General features: G+C 41.0%; 1 protein-coding gene across 1 annotated transcript in view; it reads left to right on the top strand.

Moving 5' to 3' along the window:
* The window catches only part of Ryr3 (ryanodine receptor 3), a 517,407-nt gene that overhangs the window by 334,972 nt on the left and 162,717 nt on the right, over positions 1 to 19,718 (top strand). The window contains exons 36-38 of the mRNA XM_058584663.1: positions 5,673 to 5,873; positions 11,354 to 11,456; positions 12,250 to 12,387. Coding sequence (XP_058440646.1) covers positions 5,673 to 5,873; positions 11,354 to 11,456; positions 12,250 to 12,387 — 442 coding nt within the window. The remainder of the gene's footprint in view (positions 1 to 5,672; positions 5,874 to 11,353; positions 11,457 to 12,249; positions 12,388 to 19,718) is intronic.

Genomic DNA, 19,718 nt, shown 5'->3' with positions numbered 1-19,718 from the left:
TTGATTATCTTCTGTATTTCTGAAGTGTCTGTTGTGATATTGCCTTTTTCATCCCGTATGCTAGTAATTTGAGTTCTCTCTCTTCTTCTCTTCACTAGCATCGCTAAGGGTCTGTCGATTTTGTTTATTTTTTCAAAGAACCAACTTTTAGTTTTGTCAATTTTTTCAATTGTTTCTTTTGTTTCGATTTCATTAATTTCAGCTCTGATTTTAATTATTTCTTGCCTTCTACTTCTTTTGCTGTTGTTTTGCTCTTCTTTTTCAAGGATTTTGAGATGAAGTATGAGATCATTTATTTGTTGGTTTTTTCTTTTTTTAAGGAATGAACTCCAAGCAATGAATTTTCCTCTTAGAACTGCTTTTAATGTGTCCCATAGATTCCGATATGTTGTGTCTGTGTTTTCATTTATCTCTAAGAATTTTTTAATTTCCTCCTTGATGTCTTCTATAACCCATTGATCATTCAGTAACCTATTGTTCATTCTCCAATTGATGTATGCTTTTTCCTTCCTTCTTTTATCGTTGATTTTCAGTTTCATTCCATTATGATCAGATAAGATGCATGGTAATATCTCTACTCCTTTATATTGTCTAAGAGTTGCCCTGTGACATAATATATGATCTATTTTTGAGAAGGATCGATGTGCTGCTGAGAAAAAAGTGTAACTGCTTGATGTTGGGTGGTATACTCTATATATGTCAATTAGGTCTAGGTTATTAATAGTGTTATTGAGTTCTATAGTTTCCTTATTCAACTTTTGTTTGGAAGATCTGTCCAGTGGCGAGAGAGGTGTGTTGAAGTCTCCCATGATTATGGTGTGGTGGTCTATTAGACTCTTGAACTTGAGAAGAGTTTGTTTGACGAACATAGCTGCACCATTGTTTGGGGCATAAATATTTATGATTGTTATGTCTTGTTGGTGTATGGTTCCCTTAAGCAGTATGTAGTGTCCCTCTTTATCTCTTTTGATTAACTTTGGCTTGAAATCTATTTTATTTGATATGAGTATGGACACGCCTGCTTGTTTCCGAAGTCCATATGAGTGATATGATTTTTCCCAACCTTTCACCTTCAGCCTATGTATGTCTTTTCCTATCAAATGCGTCTCCTGTAGGCAGCATATTGTTGGGTCTTGTTTTGTGATCCATTCTACTAGCCTGTGTCTCTTAATTGGTGAGTTTAAGCCATTAACATTTAGGGTTATTATTGAGATATGGGTTGTTCTTCCAGCCATATTTGTTTATTTCTGTTACTAAACATTGTTTGTTTTCCTCTTTGATTGTTTCCCCCCCCCCCTTTACTGTCCTACCTCCCACTGTTGGTTTTCATTGTTATTTTCCATTTCCTCTTCCTGTAATACTTTGGCTAGGATGTTTTGAAGAGATGGTTTTCTAGCTGCGAATTCTTTAAACTTTTGTTTATCGTGGAAGGTTTTAATTTCATTCTCCATCCTGAAGCTTAATTTCGCTGGATACACAATTCTTGGTTGGAACCCATTATCTTTCAGTGTTTGAAATATGTTATTCCAGGATCTTCTAGCTTTCAGAGTCTGTGTTGAAAGATCAGCTGTTATCCTGATTGGCTTGCCCCTAAATGTAATCTGCTTCCTTTCTCTTGTAGCTTTTAAAATTCTCTCCTTATTCTGTATGTTGGGCATCTTCATTATAATGTGTCTAGGTGTGGATCTCTTATGATTTTGCACATTCGGCGTCCTGTAGGCTTCTAGGATTTGGGATTCTGTCTCATTCTTCAAGTCTGGGAAGTTTTCTTGTATTATTTCATGGAATAGACTGCTCATTCCTTTGGTTTGGAGCTCTGTACCTTCCTGTATCCCAATGACTCTTAAGTTTGGTCTCTTAATGTTATCCCATATTTCTTGGATGTTCTGCTCATGGTTTCTTAACAGTCTTGCTGAGCTGTCTATGTTCTTTTCCAGTTGAAATACTTTGTCTTCATTGTCTGATGTTCTATCTTCTAAGTGTTCTACTCTGTTGGTAGTATTCTCCATTGAGTTTTTAAGTTGGTTTATTGCTTCCTGCATTTCTAGGATTTCTGATTGCTTGTTTTTTATAACCTCTATCTCCCTGTATAGTTGATCCTTTGCTTCCTGGATTTGTTTGCGTAATTCGTTGTCGAAGTGATCTTTCATTGTCTGATTTTGCTGTTTAATGTCTTCCTTGATACTCCAGATCATCTGAAGCATGTATATCCTGAATTCTTTATCTGACATTCCATCTGCTGCAGCTGTTACCTCTTCTAAAGTTGCGTTGACCTGCATTGCTTGTGGTCCTTTCTTTCCTTGTCTTTTCATACTGCTTGCGAATCTTTCCTGCAGGTGCGGGCGGCGGCTCTGCTCTCTCCTTATTCCAATTGGGGTGTCGTGGCTACCACTCCGGCAGGTCACTGGGCCTGTTCTGGGAGCTGGTGGCGGCTCTGTTCTGCCCCTACTCCAATTGGGGTGACGTGTCTGTCGTACCAGCAGGCCACTGGGCCTGTCCTGCTGGTCGGTCGCAGATCTGCCCACCTTTCGGGCACGAGTGGAGGCTCTGCTTTGCCCCTACTCCAATTGGGGTGTCGTGACTACCCCGCCTGCAGGATGCTGGGTCTGTTCCTGGCAAGGGAGGCGACTCTGCTCTGTCACTACTCCAATTAGGGTGGTATTTGTACCCCGCCGGCAGGCTCCTGGGCCTGATCCGCAGGTCTGTTGTAGGTCTGCCTACCTTGAAGGCGCGGGCGGCGGATCTGCCCTGCCCCTCCTACCACGCCTGCGGACCCCTGGGCCTGATCTGCAGGTTGATCACTGGTCTGCTCACCCTGCGGGCACGGGTGGCAGTTCCGCTCCACCCCCACTCCAATTGGGGTCACGTGACCACCACACTGGCAGGGCCTGATCCGGGCGTGGGATAAGGATCTGCTCTGCCCCTACTCGAGTTGGGGTGACGTGTGTACCACACTGGCAGGCCACTGGGCCTGACCCGCCAGGCTGTCACAGGTCTGTTTACCTTGCAAGCGCGAAGCCCCCAGGCGCTGAACCCTAGCAATCTGTCTGCAAGCCGCAGGCGAATTGCAGCCTGAAATTACCTGTTCTATGGCTGAATGAGCTGCGGTCAGTCAAAAACAGGTGTGGTGACGTCAGTTTACCAACATGGTGGCTGCTGGCCTCCTCTGTGGTCTGACCGGTGTGGAGAACCGAGATGGACCGCTTCCTTCCCCGTCTCGAACCCAGAATTCAGCCCTGAGTGCGGTGCTTGCGCGTCTGGCAGAAACTGCAGCGCTGTAACCCTGCGTCTCTATCCCAGCGCGCCTTGCAGACTCCAGCCGCGGGGCGATTCGCTGAATAAGCAGTTTTACCCTCCGTGCGACAAACCTCTCGCGTTTGAGTCCCCGTAGCCGATCCTCATGCGATGGAAATCCTTCCTCCAGGTTCCGGCGCACCCCACTATTGCTGGAAATTCCCAACAAGATATCCTTCAGCCGTCCTGACTTGTCACACTCCCACACAGTGAAGCAGCACACGGGGGTAATGCACTCCCCTCGCCGCCATCTTCCCTCCTCCCTCTGCCCTTATCTTTTAACCTCTGGGATCTAAGTGCTCATTTGTGAGATAGCTGCCTAGAGAGGGAGTCAAGCCTTAGGCTTGGAGTAACCTCAAGGAACTGGCTCACAGGGAGATGGCACCGGTCACCTGCTCTTAGTAGATGCCATATTCTTGCAGATTGGTGTGGTCATATGACTGCAGCATTCACATAACTTCCATCCAAGCCGAGGGCAGTCATGCTCCTAGAGCCACTCCCTGCACTGCCTGGGAGCCTTTGACACTGCCTAAAATACTTTTTCCCAGCATAAGCTAGCATCAGTTATGTACTGAGAATGATAACTTTTGTATTACAGGCACAGAGAAAAGAGAAAGGGAGATGAATCAAGTAGGCCCAGCCTATGCCACTATGGAGAAGACTGCATCAACTATTGCTAAGATTAAGTTCTTTCATTCAGCTTTTTTTCCTCTTGTTCCCTGGCCTTAGTGGGGAACAGTTGTTCTCTGAATGCAGACTGGCTTGGATTCAAGCAATAACTTTATGGTTACTATGTGCCATAGATTTTTTTCCTCTTTTTTTTTTTTTTTTTTTTGTACTAGAAATTGAACTCAGGGGCACTTAACCACTAAGACACATCCCTAGTCCTTTTTATTTTTTATTTTGAGACAGGGTCTCCCTAAGTTACTGAGGCAAACCTTGAACTTGTGATCCTCCTCCCTCAGCCTCCCAAGCCACTGGTATTAGGCATGCACAACCAGCTTACTGGTTATGAGAACTTGCCAAGTCAGTGGCCAGAAGCAGCCTTAGCTGCTTATTTGTAAAATGTGAAAGATTATTACCAAATATAATATTAGGATACATTTTTATAAAACACAATATGTACTATGTTTTACCATAAACTGTATTATAATAATCTATAGAAGCTCTCATATCTGTATTCAATGGGATTGATAGGTAGCCCAAAACATTGAGTATAGAAAAATTTTGTATATAAAATTATATACACCTATACCATAAGCATTTTTAAAACATGAATGCGCTATTCTGATATAGGACCAAGACTTCTTTTAATGTGAGTCCCCTGTCTAGCACATGGAGTCCTTTGTCATAGATGATACCTGGAATACAACATCTATAGCTTCCAGTTTAGGAGTTTTTAAAGTAAACCTGAACTTAGAGGTAGTCTCATGCTTCCCAATGACATTTCATGATGGTGGTCCTGTAAGATTACATCACTGAGCTATGCTGTTCACATCTTGGTTTGTGTAAACATACCCTATTATGTGATTACAATGACAAAATCATCTAATGCTAAATTTTTCTGAATGTATCCCCATCATGCATGGCCTTAATTAAAAGGTACTCTGAGTGCAAAATGTTTCAAGATTTTTTTTTTTTCACTAGAGATTGGACGCAGGGGCACTTAACCAGTAAGCCACATCCCCAGTCCTTTTTATTTTTTATTTTGAGACAGGGTCTCACTAAGTTACTGAAGCTAAGCTTGAACTTGTGATCCTCCTGCCTCAGCCTCCCAAGCCACTGGTATTAGACATGCACCATCATACCCAGCAGATATTTAATGATTTCCCCCAATTCTCTATAGTTGTCTCACACCCAGTTTTAACTTTTTTATCTAAAAAAATTATATTTTACATAGATATAAGATTATCATAATAACAATCCAGAAGCACTAGTCACAACAAAACAGTGTATATCACAACAGTGAAAGAAGGGTGAAGGATAGACATCTCAATTTTCCTTCCTTCAGGAAGTCAGCAGAAACGAAGGCAGGGCTCACGTGAGCATTTTGGCATTGGCTTCTGTACTGAGTTTCCTGGGAAAACATTTTCTTAGAAAGCTGTTCTTTTTCTCCACAGGCAGATTTACTCTGTCTCCAGTGAGCTCATTTTCCTCTTGTTCCCTGGCCTTCCATGGGGAACAGTTGTTCTCTGAATGCAGACTAGCTTGGATTCAAGCAATATAACTTTATGTTTACTATGTGCCATTGAACAGATGATTTCAATTATCTAGGACTCAGTGTTAACATCTGTAAAATGGAGATGCTGGCAGGTCCAGGGGTGTACTTAGAGTGCTACTTACTACACAAACGTGTACACTTAATGCTTTTGTTACAGATGTGTGAGCTTCTCAGCTATCTCTGCGATTGTGAGCTGCAGCACCGAGTAGAGGCCATCGTGGCATTTGGTGACATTTATGTCTCCAAGCTGCAAGTTAATCAGAAGTTCCGCTATGATGAGCTCATGCAGGCCCTGAACATGTCTGCTGCCCTGACCGCCCGGAAGACCAAGGAGTTCCGCTCACCCCCACAGGAGCAGGTGAGCATCCCCTCCTGAGTCACTTCCAGGTCCCATGAGAAAACTTAGCACCCACAGAGCAGGGCCCACAAATCCTTTAAGGTGTCTGGGGTAGCCTCAAGGCTTCCTCTGTGGAAGATTAAAGGAGCCCCTATGGCAGCAGGAGACAGGCCTGGTCCTCTGCAGATTGTGACCGAGCAGTATCTAGGGTGGGATAATAACCTTTTCTACACTATACTTAGAACAGGGCTTCCTCCTCCCTACCCTCTTCTCCCTATGCCTTTACTAGCAAGTCAAAAACAGATTGCTGTTGGGATTCGGCTGTCTCCTCAGCAGTGAGCCACCACTCAGAAGAATCTCTGCCAGGCTTCCAGAAGTTACTACCCCTCTTTCAGAGACCAACAGAACATGGCTAATGGGCCCCAACTTATGAGAGCGGTTGCAGTCTTCCTCATCTTACATGTCCAAACACTCTTGCCCAGTGGGCTGTGCCTTGCTAAGAGCCTCCTCAGCCCCACGAAGTCTGGAGAACCAGATTCAGGACGTGAATCATCATCTGCCATGTGTCATATTTGTTCTCTGCAGTACCCCACCTGTGCTCAGCCTTACCCAGATGGGAAGGCTTCTTTGAGAAGAACAAAAACCCCAGTGAGAAGCTTCTAAGTGAGGGAGCGATATCTTGTAAAACAATCATTTCCATTTATCCTCCTGCTCAGCAGAGCTCTGATACCTGCAGGTTGGTTGGCCACTGCTCTCTCAGTGTCCAAAGGAGAACATAGATCCTTCAGTGAAGAAATCAGTGTACTGTGTCTGACAAATCTTAGGATATTATATGTATTTAATAAGCAGCCTATTCGTAAGTTGTTGTCAATATAATTACCACTATTTTATATTAATGGCACAACTACAACCTCATCCAATTACTTACCTAATCTGCTTTGCAGAACATAGATATTTATATTGATTTAAAAATTAACCATATATCTTGACTTTTTAAAAATTCATCTGAATGGTACTGGTCATGCTGTAGAGAAGGCAAAGCCTACCATCCCTATGCTGGACCCAAAAGGAAGAAACTCTTGGGGTTGATTGGACAGATCATTGTGCTGTGCCAAATGCACCCATGTGTGGTTTTTCCTATTACCTCCCAAGAAGCACTCTTGAAGACTTTATGAACCTTGCAGGCTGCTTTTAGACTGGCAGCCATGTGGATGTTCCTCATGTCACTGGGCGAATCCTGGTGCTTTTGTGTATTTGTGAATAATGGTAGGACAGGTGATCTGGTGGTTACAGCTCTGGCATTAACTTGAGGCTACAGAGCTCCCATTCTGGCTGCTGGGACACTCACTTGTGGTCTTAGCCACATGATCTCTGTCCCAGTTTCTTTAGCTGCAGTGTGTGAGTAATGTTCATACCTCCCAGGGTTCTTGTGAGGAGCCTATGAGATCATTCATTTAGATTGCCTAGTATTACTTGAGCTGCCATTGGCTTTAGGATCAGAGATGTTTGCATTTGTCTCTTGCCTTGTTCTGTGACCCTCAGTCACAGCCCAGTAAGTGAGTTCACATTTTTCTTGCATCTCTTTGACCCAGGCAGCATCACCCAACATTCCTCATGGTCTTGGCTCCTGGAAGGACAGTGGTGGCTCCCACCCTTCCTTTCCCCATTCTGCCTCCAGACCTGTCTGCCCTCCACAGGGATTCCATCACCTGCCCCCTCACTTTCTTCTAAACAGTCCTCTGAGAAATCATTTCAGATCTATAACTCAAACTCTTCCTTAACTCATCAAGCAATGATGCAACTATTCTGCAACTATTTCAATACAGTAAGCACAGTTGCATTAAAATAGGCTGGAAATCATAAATGAAGAACATGTTATAAAATTTATTACTCATGGGATAATTAATAATATTACTAAATATCACTAATCATTTGCTGACTACTTTTCTCAAAAAGAATAAAACTAAAAGAACATGTTTATTTCAAATTTACCACAGATAGTACATTTGTTGCTCAATGTAAGTTTTTATGGACTGATGTGGGTTAATTATTAGACCTGCAGTTCTTGAATAAAATCACCTAAAGAGCTTAATAAAAAAAAGATTTCCTGGTCCTGCTTCTAGGGTCTCTAATTGGTAGTTATAGAATGAGGCTCAGGACTTTGCATTTTTAGCTAGCTTTAAGGTAATGCTGATACTGCTGGTTTCGGAATAGAATAAAAGAAGCACGCTGCTGTGAACTTCAGCTGTCTCATCTGCAGCCCACCTTGAGTACTTCTAGAGGGCACCTGCCCATTGTGTTCTCAGTGTAAGATGCATTTAATGCTATTGAAGTTATGGAGGATTTAGATCAATTTCAGAGGTTAGTAGTACAGAATCACTTGGAAAATAGGATGCATGGAAATTAGAATTTTTAAAATGGGAATGTTATCTCACAACCTTTGTTGTGAGAAAACAGGGTTTTTAAAATGTTTGTATTAGTGCATTATAGTTATACATAACTGGGGTTCATTTTGAAAAATTCATAAATGCCTCTAACATAGTGTACTCCATTTTGGTCCCTAGTACTTCCCCTTTCCCTCCCTCCCTTTCTTCTCCTGATCTCCTTCCTCTACTCTATTGGTCTTCCTTCTATTTATTGATTTATTTCTAATTGGTACATTATAGTCATAAAAATGGAATGCATTGTGATATACTCATGTATGCACATAACATAATTTGGTCAACTTCATTTTCCTCCCCTTGAATCCCCTATTTCTACTCTATTGATCTCCCTTCTACTTTTGCAAGATCCCCATTTTTATTCCTTTTTTCTCTCTGTCTTCCACATGTGAGCAAAAACATTCAACCCTTGATTTTCTGAGTCTGGCTTATTTCACTTACAGTGTTTGCCAGTTTCATCCATTTATCAGAAAATGATGTAATTTCACTCAGAAAAATGGAGGGTTTTTAAAATTCATTTAATTTTTTTATTTACATGTGACAGTGGAATGCATTACAATTCTTATTACACATATAGAGCACAATTTTTCATATTTCTGGTTGTATACAAAGTATATTCACACCAATTCATATCTTCTTACATGTACTTTGGACAATAATGTCCATCACATTCCACCATCATTTCTAATCCCTCCCTTCCCCTCCCATGGGTTTTACTCCCTATATCCAGAGAGTTTTCGGGGTGATGAAGAACACATCCTTGAGGGATATAGCTAAGTGCAAAAGAAGATAAAACTAAGATTAGTCCCATGGTTGTTGGCAAATGAACTGGGCATAGTCAGCTGGTCTTTCACTTCCAAAAGGACTTCATCAGAGGCCATGACCTGCAGCAGAAAGTTCTGCTCTGTCCAGTTTTCCAGCTTTCAGTTTTATGCCCTGCAGGCAGATGCATCCCAGTGTCCTAAGTGTTCCACCAAACGAAAGGTCTTTCAGTAAAGAAATAACTTTTCTGACTCTGAAGCCACCTTCAGATCTTATATTTACTTAATAAATGATTTATGTGTATATTTTGTTGATATAATTTCAGTAATTTAGCATCTTGGGAAAACCACAAAAATGACTTTTCCAACCTATTTACTGGACACTGTTTTATTACAGACAACACTTCTACCTACTTCAAGAGAAATGGTTATAGTAGAAGGTTTAAGTAACATTCTTCCTGTTCAATAAAGCTTATGATTTAATAGGAGGTTGTAAACTTTTTCCAACCTAGAAATCCATAACAGAGAATATACTCCTTCGCCGGATTTTGGGGTTATAGTGACCAAAACCAGTAAAATGGACAGTATTGACTCCAGTTATTTCTACACTCCCTCTAAATGTTCACTGACCTGCACTGTGAACCTGTGGGGAAAGCCCAAGTCCAAGAACCTGGGCAGGAAATGAATAGCAGTTTGCCACTAATCTCAGATAGCGTTGCTTTTCATTATTAATGTAGGGCAGCAAAACAAGTATCTAACTTTATCACCAATAGTAATGGCACATCTTTACGTGTGACATACAGTGATTATAATATTGAGAAATATGATTTACATTCATCATTGCTTCAAGATCACAGAAGAGTGGCTACTAAGTAACCATCTGAGTTAATAAAGGATATGTATATCACAGATATGTTTCCTGAGTTTTTGATAAATGGATTTTAATATCATTATTTCTCTGTAATCCTGCATGTCTTATTCTATTTATGTAAAAACATTAATCTGGACTTCACCAAACTGTCAGAGGGGCACAAAAGTATTTAGGAATACCTGAGGGTTTGGGGGTGGGGGGGTACTATAAGGGAAAAAAAATGCTAAGGTGATTGCAAACATAAACCTATGTATCAAAAACAAAAGCCCTATGAACAAAATTAGGAGTTTACTAAAAATGACAAATATATTTGGAATATATATTGCAAAGAACTAAGAACTCGCCAACTAATTTTTAAAAAGATAATTACCCAATAGAAAAATAGAGGAAGAACACAGAAAATTTATAAAATATGAAATAAATCGGTCTTTGTGTGTGAGCAAACAAAGTTCAGCCTCACCAATTAAATGCAAATTAAGGCAACAGGTATATGATATTTTTCAACCATTAAATTGGTAAAGACTTGAAAATGTGTTACTATAATGGATATGGCAAAGTAATACTCTTGTATAAATTTGGTGATAATACAAATTGTTGGGAGCTTTCTGGAGAGCAATTTGGCTCATGTTTATATCAAAGGCCATTAAAATATACAAACTTGCTCTAATCATTTTTCTTCTAGGAGTTTATCCTAAGAAAATGATTATATATACAAGCAAAAATATATAAAATGAAGTTCAAAGCAACTTTAATAATAAGTACAAAAAATAGACACTTCCTCATATCATAACAGAATAAATTTTATACAAATTATTATTCATCAATAGAATGAAATGTAATGCACCTATTTAAAAATCAGGTTAATAAATCATTTTTACTTTTTGTACCTACAGGGAAATTAAAACTGGTGTAGAGGATATATTAGAAGATAATAATAAACCCAAATTTCTTAATCTTCATCTACTACTTCAAGATTTTATTTTGTAATTTGTGGCTGATTTTTGACACTAGTTTATGTGAAAAATATTAGTTTTGATTAAAATTTATTTGAATATGCAAATGTTCCAATAAATGATAAACTTTTTTAAAAATCAGGTTAAAAATCTTCAAATTAATAAACGTAATTTATAGTAAGTAGAAAATATAGTTTTAAAAATATATATCTAGAGTGTAGTCCCAATCGGTCTGAAGATGTTAACTAAAACTCTATCGATGGTAAAATTGATCCAGTATGTTTTTTTCTTTATTCTCTGAATTTTATGCAACTAATGAATTACTTTTACAATTAACGAAAATGAAAGTTACTTTTGCATATTGACCATTTTCACTAAAAATAAAACTCTTACAGAGTGTTAGGTGTCTAAACAGGATCTGAGTTCCCTTGACCAATACTGAAAACCAATTAGCCTTTCATTCTCATCCTCAAAGATCAACATGCTTCTTAACTTTCAACTGGGAGAGAACTGCCCCTGCCCAGAGGAGATCCGGGAGGAACTGTACGACTTCCATGAGGACCTTCTTGCTCACTGTGGTGAGTTGCTGAGAGGCTGGAGCCAAGAGAGTCTGCTCCCCATTCCTGCCTTAGAAAACCCAGGGTGAGGCAGGTGGAGTCACTCTTGATTTTGAATTGCAATATCAGTTGTCAAGAAGTGATTCTATCCAGACTGTGTGGGTCAGAGAAAATATAGGAGGTAACCTTAGCAGAATGTATGCCTGACATTCTTTCTACCTGGAGAAGACTTTCTGGAAATTCAGAGGGAACAGGGTCTCTAGAGAAAGAAGGAAAATAACAGACCATCACATACCCCTCACCCAGTTTATGACAGTGATATAGTTGGAATTCTGCTCTCCATGAGCCCAGATTCTGATCCCCATTTAGCTATTACAGTGTACATGGTCAGGGAGGCAGAAACTTCTGCCCTTCAGGATTTTAAGCCAGTGATCCCTATCTTGACACACAGCTGCTGGTTTTAAGTGGCTCTCAACATTTGTGCTGTGTGTACAGGGGTAGATTGAGTAATCTGTGGGTAATTAGCTGAGCTTTTCACTTAAAATAATGCAACGTTAAACTCTTTCTTTATAGAGATTCTAGATCCCTTTTTAAGTTCAGGTTAGTAAAAGAAAAACCCTGGAATTAAAATTACTTGATGTTCTGGTATGCAGGAAATCATCTTTTAAAAAACTTCCCAAAAGGCATAATATAAGTAAATATTCATGGGCAGCCACCTGCGGTCCTTTTAGAAAGCTCCAGAAGGATAAGAAGCAGCATCTTTACATTCTAATACTTGTACTGTTTGTGTTTCACTTTGTTTTTGGCTTGCTAGGAGTTCCCTGGGAAGAAGAGGAGGAGGAAGATGAGGACACCACCTGGGCAGGAAAACTGTGTGCCTTGGTACACAAAATCAGAGGTCCACCCAAGCAAGAGAAGGAGCCACCAACAGAGGAGGAGGAGAGATGCCCTAGTAAGTAATGTGCCTTTTAATCACAGTACTCCCAACTCTCTCTTCTGAGACTTGGGGTAATGACTCTTTAACAAATATTGTGATGTATATGTGGACTGCTTAAACTCAAAGGAGCCATCTGGGCATTATGCTGATAGTTATTGTTATGTGTTTTGAGCTCTGCCTTTCCTTTGATTGAAGGAACTAACTTCCAGACTCTTTTGAAAGCTGAAAGATGGATTGCTGGGTGCCTGCTCTTCTCTACTTAGAAATGCCTGCAAACGGATATCTATTCATTTTTCTTTTCTGTTTCTGTAGATTCTCTCTCTTAACCATTGTAATTTTCTGTCAGTTCTCTCTGTGGTTCCTGAGCATGGAACAATTGCCTCAGTGAGTAAATAAAATAATAGCAGAAAGAGGATTTGTAAAAGAAATAGGAGATGGTTTGGTTTTTTTGACTATGATGTTGTTAACAAAACATCCTAGAGGGCTTTGGCCTTCTGTGTTTCAGCAGTCCTGAGTCTTGTCCAAATTCATTACTCTGATCTTTATTACTGTAGATAGTGCCTACCGTTTTGACCTGTGTTGAAACAGGATCATAATTAGTCCTACAGGGCAGTCGACTATCTCTACACTATTAACATTTCAAGAGGAGGATTGTATGAAATATTATATATAATTAATCTTCTTGCTACATATTCTGCACATTTGTCATTTGTCTAAGAAAGAAGGGCTATCCTAGGTTTAATGCGGTTGCCTCTTATCCTCTTATCTTGTTCCCTGTTCCTATCCATCTTGGAAACACTTTCAAATCATGCACTAGAGCAATAGACTGTCAGGATATGATCGGCTTGTCTGAAAACACTACTTTGGGGTTCATACATCTTACTGCCCTTTATATTACCCTTTCATCTTTGTCAGACTATTTTTTGAAGGGAACGGACCCTCACCATTTGTCAGCAGAAGTGTTGAAGCGTCTGGAACAGCATGTCTAAGGCCTTGGCTCTGGCCCCTTGATCAGTCCTTCCAGTCACCATGGAAAGGGACATGCCAGCAGGATTCTAAAACCACAAGAAAGTGAACTTAGCCTCCCTTTGTGGTTACTGCCAAAGCAGAACTGAAAATAGAGCTGACCCACATGTCTCCTATGTGACCTGCTGAGAGTCTATTTTTGAAAGTGGATTCTTCCTTCTGACCTTCTTTCTAACAAAGAGTATGTCGTGACTGGGAGCCCACAGAGTAACCATTTTGTGTCTGGCAAATGGAGTTAGATGATATCGATACCATCTGCCTCTGTGAGATCCCTCTCGCTTTCAGGATGGGGTGCAGACTGAGGAGCACATGCTTCACTGACCCTCAAGCCTCAAGCAGACAGACCACAATATCTGTTTTGGTAGAACACGCCCACCAGAGAGCCCACCCCCAAGTGACACCTGTGTCTTCACCCCATGTTGCTTCCTTCCACAGGTGGGAACCATGAAAGTTTCAAGCTTTGTGTCCTAATTATTCCATCCTAGGGTCTCAGAAATAGTGGAAATGGTCAGGGTGGTAGGGTATGTCTGGTTGTCAGTATATGGGTGCCCTGCTGAATGTTCCAGATGCGTGGATCCCCTCACTCAACTTACATTGTAAGATAAATAAGCTTTGGGGGCTTATCCACCCACCAAAAATGTTTTTAATTTAATTGAAAGAAGATAATGTTAGAATAAGGGGGTCAAAGTCCTATAAATTATTGATAACTTTATCCATGTTACTGCTTATCTTATTTCTCTTACTCTTGCAATTGATAAAATAACAAATGTAGATAATAATAATAATGACATTCTCTAGTGAACTGGTAATTGGCCTATGCCCACATAGATTAGTTAACTAACAGATGATAGTGTTACTCATCCCTTCATTGTATAGTTCAAGGGAAAAAGACTCAGAAGAATCCAGGGATACTGGCTCATTCATTAGTTATTTCTGTCCATCCTTGGTTCCAGAAAAATGATCTATGACTCATTGTCACTAGCTCAAGGTAACAACGGTGAGTAAAGGAGTGACTTCACCTTGGGTTTCTGACTCTTTGCCTAGGCCTTCCCCCTGTATCAGGAAGCTTGCCAAAGAACTTACCAACATATCATAAGCTTCCAACACAAAGATTCATATATAGAATGGTTTTTAAACATCACATCTTTATCTTTCCTTCTACAACTGTGAGGTGAATCACTACTGTGATGCATTGTTTATGGAGATAGTCAAAACCCTACAGAATTCAAAGTTAACAAAGCCAAAGATTTGGACTTGGAGTTTTCAGGGAAGGTAGTGGTGCACCCTCCTGCAGTTTCTCTTCTGTGAGCAGCTGTTATTGGCTACGTGACCTGCAGGAGGGAAACTCAACTTGTCCAGGAAGGAGGGAGCAAGGAGATTCTAAAACTCATCAGAATTCTGCTAGCTGGCTCCATGTAGCACAGATTTGCCTAAATTAACTCCAAACTATGATGTCAATGAAAACTCTTGCAACATTGTCAAACATTCCTAAGAATGAAGAAGTAAAAAAAAAAAAAAAAAAAAAAAAAAAGTTATAGCACCATACTAAATCACATTGTTTTCATACCTCAATCCAGCAATTCCTAGAAAATCTTCTGCCTATTAAGTCTAGGCCAGTGCTTATGGCACACTGCATTTTAAACAGACTTTTCTTAAATCCAATGCATAGCAATTGAGTTATAAGAAATCAACTATTTCTCTTAAACTGTAAAATTAACAAAATGAAATTGTCAAATTTTACAGGTAAGATTTGGTGCACTGAATGCTTTCTCTGGAGGGAAACATCTGTTTCTTCTCTATGAAGAAACATCCCAAAGAATATTACCCTCTCAAATAGTATGAGAGGAGAGGGATGGATGTTCCCTAATGTCATCTGGTCTGCATGCTCAGAGGCCTGTGATAAGCCAATTCAGGCCTATGAATTGCAGTTCTGCTTTGGGTGCCATTGGTCAAGAGCTGGGTTGTACTGAACATGATTGAGTATGTCTGAAGGAGGTGAGCACTCCTCTTTTGTCCTTAGCCCTGTGCTGTATACCATAGAGCACTGCCTGTCCTCCAATGCAGACCAGAACCAGAGGTCACTGCAGAGGTGAGTTTTTACTCATCAAGCCCAAAAGCTGCTACTTGTGGCAGCTCTGCTCTGTCACTGAACAGCTAGATCAAAATTCTCCTCTAGCTGATTGCAACAGCTTTACTTCTGAGGAAGTGAAAATGTCTACTGTTTACCACCAAAGTAAGTCCTGGGTCTCTGGTAGAAATATGTGTAAAGTAAGATCATTTAATTATGGTGAATGGATGCATCTGAGGGACTTAAGCAGTATTTCTAAGACACTTCTCTACATTCTTTCCAGATAGGTCCTCCCCAAGATACACTGACACCAGCTTCATGAAGCCTTTCTTTCAACTTTATTCTCCTACTTTCTGTCCCAAGCATCTAATGAATTTCTAGTAGGACATATATGACTTTCCTCCTTAGATGGGATTTTTACGTACCTGTTGTTTTCCTTAATGGGTCTTACTGCCTGGACCACGTCTTATTTGGTTCTACATTCAGCTCCATGGCACAAATCTTTTTGACCTCCAGCTTCATGTTAGTTCACTTGAGGCTCATAAAGATTAAAAGATTGGGGCTGGGATTGTTGCTCAGCGGTAGAGTGCTTGCCTAGCACCGGCGGGACCGAGTTCGATCCTCAGCACCACATAAAAAATAAAGGCATTGTGTTGAGTCTATCTACACCTAAGAAATAAATATTTTTTTAAAAAAGATTAAAAGATTGGGACCATGTAGATAAAGGGGGAAATGGATTTGGATCAGTAGTTCAATAGAATCATGAGGTGGAATATACTAAAAGCATAGACAAAATACCATGGTGGTCAGGGAAGGGGCTAAGCAACTGTCCATAAAGAATCTGCCCAGGTAGATAAAATAAGAAAAGAAGACATTTTGGTTGAAAAAATTGATTGACCACAACCAAGAGGGAGAAAAGTTCTGGTCATATTCCAGAAATGGCAACAAGTTGAGATTGGCTGAATTCCAAAAGGAAATAGAATGGAACACCATGGGAAAGTAAGATGATGGTTTAGTCAGCTTTACCTCGTTGCTGTGACCAAAATACCAGATGAACAACTTGAAAGATGAAAAGTTTATTTGGGCTCTGGTTTCAGAGATTTGGTCTACTCTGGCTCTGGGCCCAAAGCGAGGCAGAATATCATGGCAGACAGGCATTGCAGAGGAAAGCAGCTCAGGAGTTGGCAGCAGAGAGGGGGAGGGGGAAGGGACCACAGAGAAGATAAAACCTTCCAGGCTACACCCCCCAGTGACCCACTTCCTCCAACCAATCCCCATGTGCCTGCAGTTGCCACCCAGTTTGTTCATTCAAACTAGGTTACAGTTCTCATAATCTGATCATTTCACCACTGAAATTCCTGCATTAATCGGAGCTTTTAGGGGACACTTCAGATCCAAAGCATAACCAATGGTTAGGATACATGGTGTCTTGGAAGATCAACTGATGGAACTGCCTTGTGTCTTGGAGCGTTTCCTAATTTGTGTTCCATATTTGTGGTACCCACAATATTATAATACTCAGCATTGCAGTTGAAGGAGGGGTTCACATCTGCATGGAACCCACTTTGTCCTGTGCATTATCTTAGGCACTTCTGTAAATAGTTCTTAACAACACACAATAGACAATTTTACTCTTATTTTAAAATAAACTGAAGACAAAGTAACTTTCCAAAAGCAAAAAGTGGTAGGATAAAAAGTCAAACTCTTGTCAACCTGAGGCCAATTCTCATGCACATCATTTATATAATAGCATCTTATCTCCTGTAAACAACAGCTATGGAAGATTCCTGAGGACTAAACCTTTTAGTTTGCTTGACTACAGTGAGGTAATTATGAGCACAGGACTTTGAAGTGAGGCTATGTGGTCTTAAATTCTTGCTGTGCCACCTACCTGGAACACTAAAAACATCATAGCTTCTCTGTGCCTCAGTTTTCTCGCCTGTAAAATGGACATGTCCTGCATACTTTCCTCATTACGTTGATGTAAGCAGTAAATTAATATGCGCAAAGTACTTAAAAGTGTGCCTGGTGCCTTGGGACTCCTTCATTTTTAACTATTTTTGGCTATTTAAATATTGGCACTCTATGAGGCACGGATACAGTTTGTTTTAGCAAAATCATCTCTTAAGTAAGGATTTAGTCCTCAAGCACATTTTATAGTCGTTGTCTGCAGCAGAGAGGCACGGAGGCGTATGATGTCAGCAGTGCTCTGGGTGACAGGTATGAGGATTTTATGAGGGAGGTGTGGCAGGTAGGATGATGATTGCCAAATATTACACATCCTGACCTCTGGAATCTTTGAATGTTAAATGGCAAGGGAAGATCTAGGTTGCAGGTAGAATTAAGGTTGCTCATCAGCTGACCTTAAAATCAGGAAGTCTCCTGGATTATTAGAGTAAACCCAGAGTAATCACAGGGATCCCTGAAAGAAGGTGACAGAAAAGAGCCAGGCTTGGATTTACTTGAAGAAGGGACCATGAGCCAAGGAATGTAGGCATCCTCTGGAAGGTAGAAAGGGCAAGGAGAGGATTCTCCCCAAGAGCCTTCCAGAAGGAGATCCCCACCACACCTTGACTTCAGCCCAGATCTCAGTCACACTTCTACTTCACAGAATTATAAGATAGTAAATTTGTGGTGTTTTAGGCCACTAAGTCTGCAGTAATTTGTCGTTAGTAGCAATAGAAAATTAACACAAGTGGTGGCAAAAAGGGGGAGGGATTCAAGGGACCAGAGACAGTGGTGGGGTTGGCATATCTTGACAATCAGTTAGAGATGTGAGCAAGAGGGAGGTGTTGCAGAGAGCCTTTATGGCTGATTGATTTCATAAACCGCAGGCTAACTATAGATTCCTGCTAGGTGAGCAAATGCATTAACAGATCTGGAGGCACAGAGTGGCATGGGCAGAGAAAGCCTTGATTTTGTTTAGCTCCATGGAGGTCACAGGAAGATTGTCCATGCTCCATCTCATTTGCCCTGAAAACCCCACATGGCAGACAAAACAGGCCTCATTTGCCCTACTTAGTGGTGAGGAAATGGAGACCTGAGGCTCTAAGCAACTGACTCAGCTCACAGAGGACAAAACAGGGATCAGGACTTCTTGTATTTGGTTCCCAATGAGCATCTCACAGTGATAGAAACAAACCAGGTATCCTGCCATGGGTTAATCAATGCCAGGCCCTCTCTTTTGGCAGCTTGTGTTTTAGGGATAGAGAAGAGAGTTTGATTCTCAGGAGAGAGAAACTCAGACTTACTCAGTGCCTCCTCTGTGCCAAGTGTTGTGCTAGACATATCATGTGACCTCGTGTGATTTTTATCCTCTTGTTAAGAAGCAACCAAGTACCGTGACCCCTAAGGTCTGATTTCACACACTAGGCAAATAATCCTGACAGGAACAAAGGAATTTGGACAAGATCTTTAAACAAATTAAAAATAGGCCAAAATGTGAATTGTGTTCCATATCCAGAGCCTGTGCACTTCCTAGAAATTGTGCAGGGATGCCCGGGAAGAGGCAGTGGGTGGAGGAAAGGGATGGGAACACAGATATTCAGGGTACCAGGCTGGTAGTTTGGCCTCCTAATCAGTTTTTGCTCCATACTGAATGGACATAGAAACTAAAAACCATCTGATTACTTTCCCAGCAGGGTGGAGACGGAGGTCTCAGGCTCTGTGTCCTTTGTGGGTCCCTCTCTACACCAATTTCATGTAGGGTTTCCCTCCTATCAGCAAACAGTATCCATCCACCCTTGCTGCTCTTTTCCCCATCATCTTTGGTCATTTAATCCCCTACATGTTTTCAGAAAGTGATTGTGAAGCTGGTTGACTGGTTTCAGAAACAACAGGCTAATTATCTCCTTTTGATGGATGAGCCCTCAGGGAGCTGTAAAGAGGGCTGGGAGGATCCAGCTGGGAGCCCAGAGCCCAGCTTTGCTGGTGGCTCATGGGCTGCGGTGACAGGGAATGTCCGGCTGGCTGGGCAACTGTCCTTCAGCAAAGCATTTGCTTGTACTCTTGTCCCCATCGTTACAGGTAGGAGGCTTTGTCCAAGAGAAAGCCATTTAGGGAGGGAAATTTAGGAACAGATTTTTCAGGAATATCCAAAAGTCACACCACTAAGACAGTCTGTCCTAGAACCAGGATCAAGGACAGCCAGGCTAGTATGACCAGGATGAGTTTGTGGGGTCCATGACCCATTGCAGACCGAGTCAGGAATCTCTGAATCCTGTGGATCTTCTCCCGTTGCCACCTCAGTAGA

Source organism: Marmota monax, unplaced genomic scaffold, assembly GCF_021218885.2.
Source record: "Marmota monax isolate L192 unplaced genomic scaffold, Marmota_monax_Labrador192_F-V1.1 WCK01_AAM20220418_F8-fsc00001, whole genome shotgun sequence".
NCBI classification, from domain to species: domain Eukaryota; kingdom Metazoa; phylum Chordata; class Mammalia; order Rodentia; family Sciuridae; genus Marmota; species Marmota monax.
This window is presented reverse-complemented; position numbering and strand designations above follow the sequence as displayed.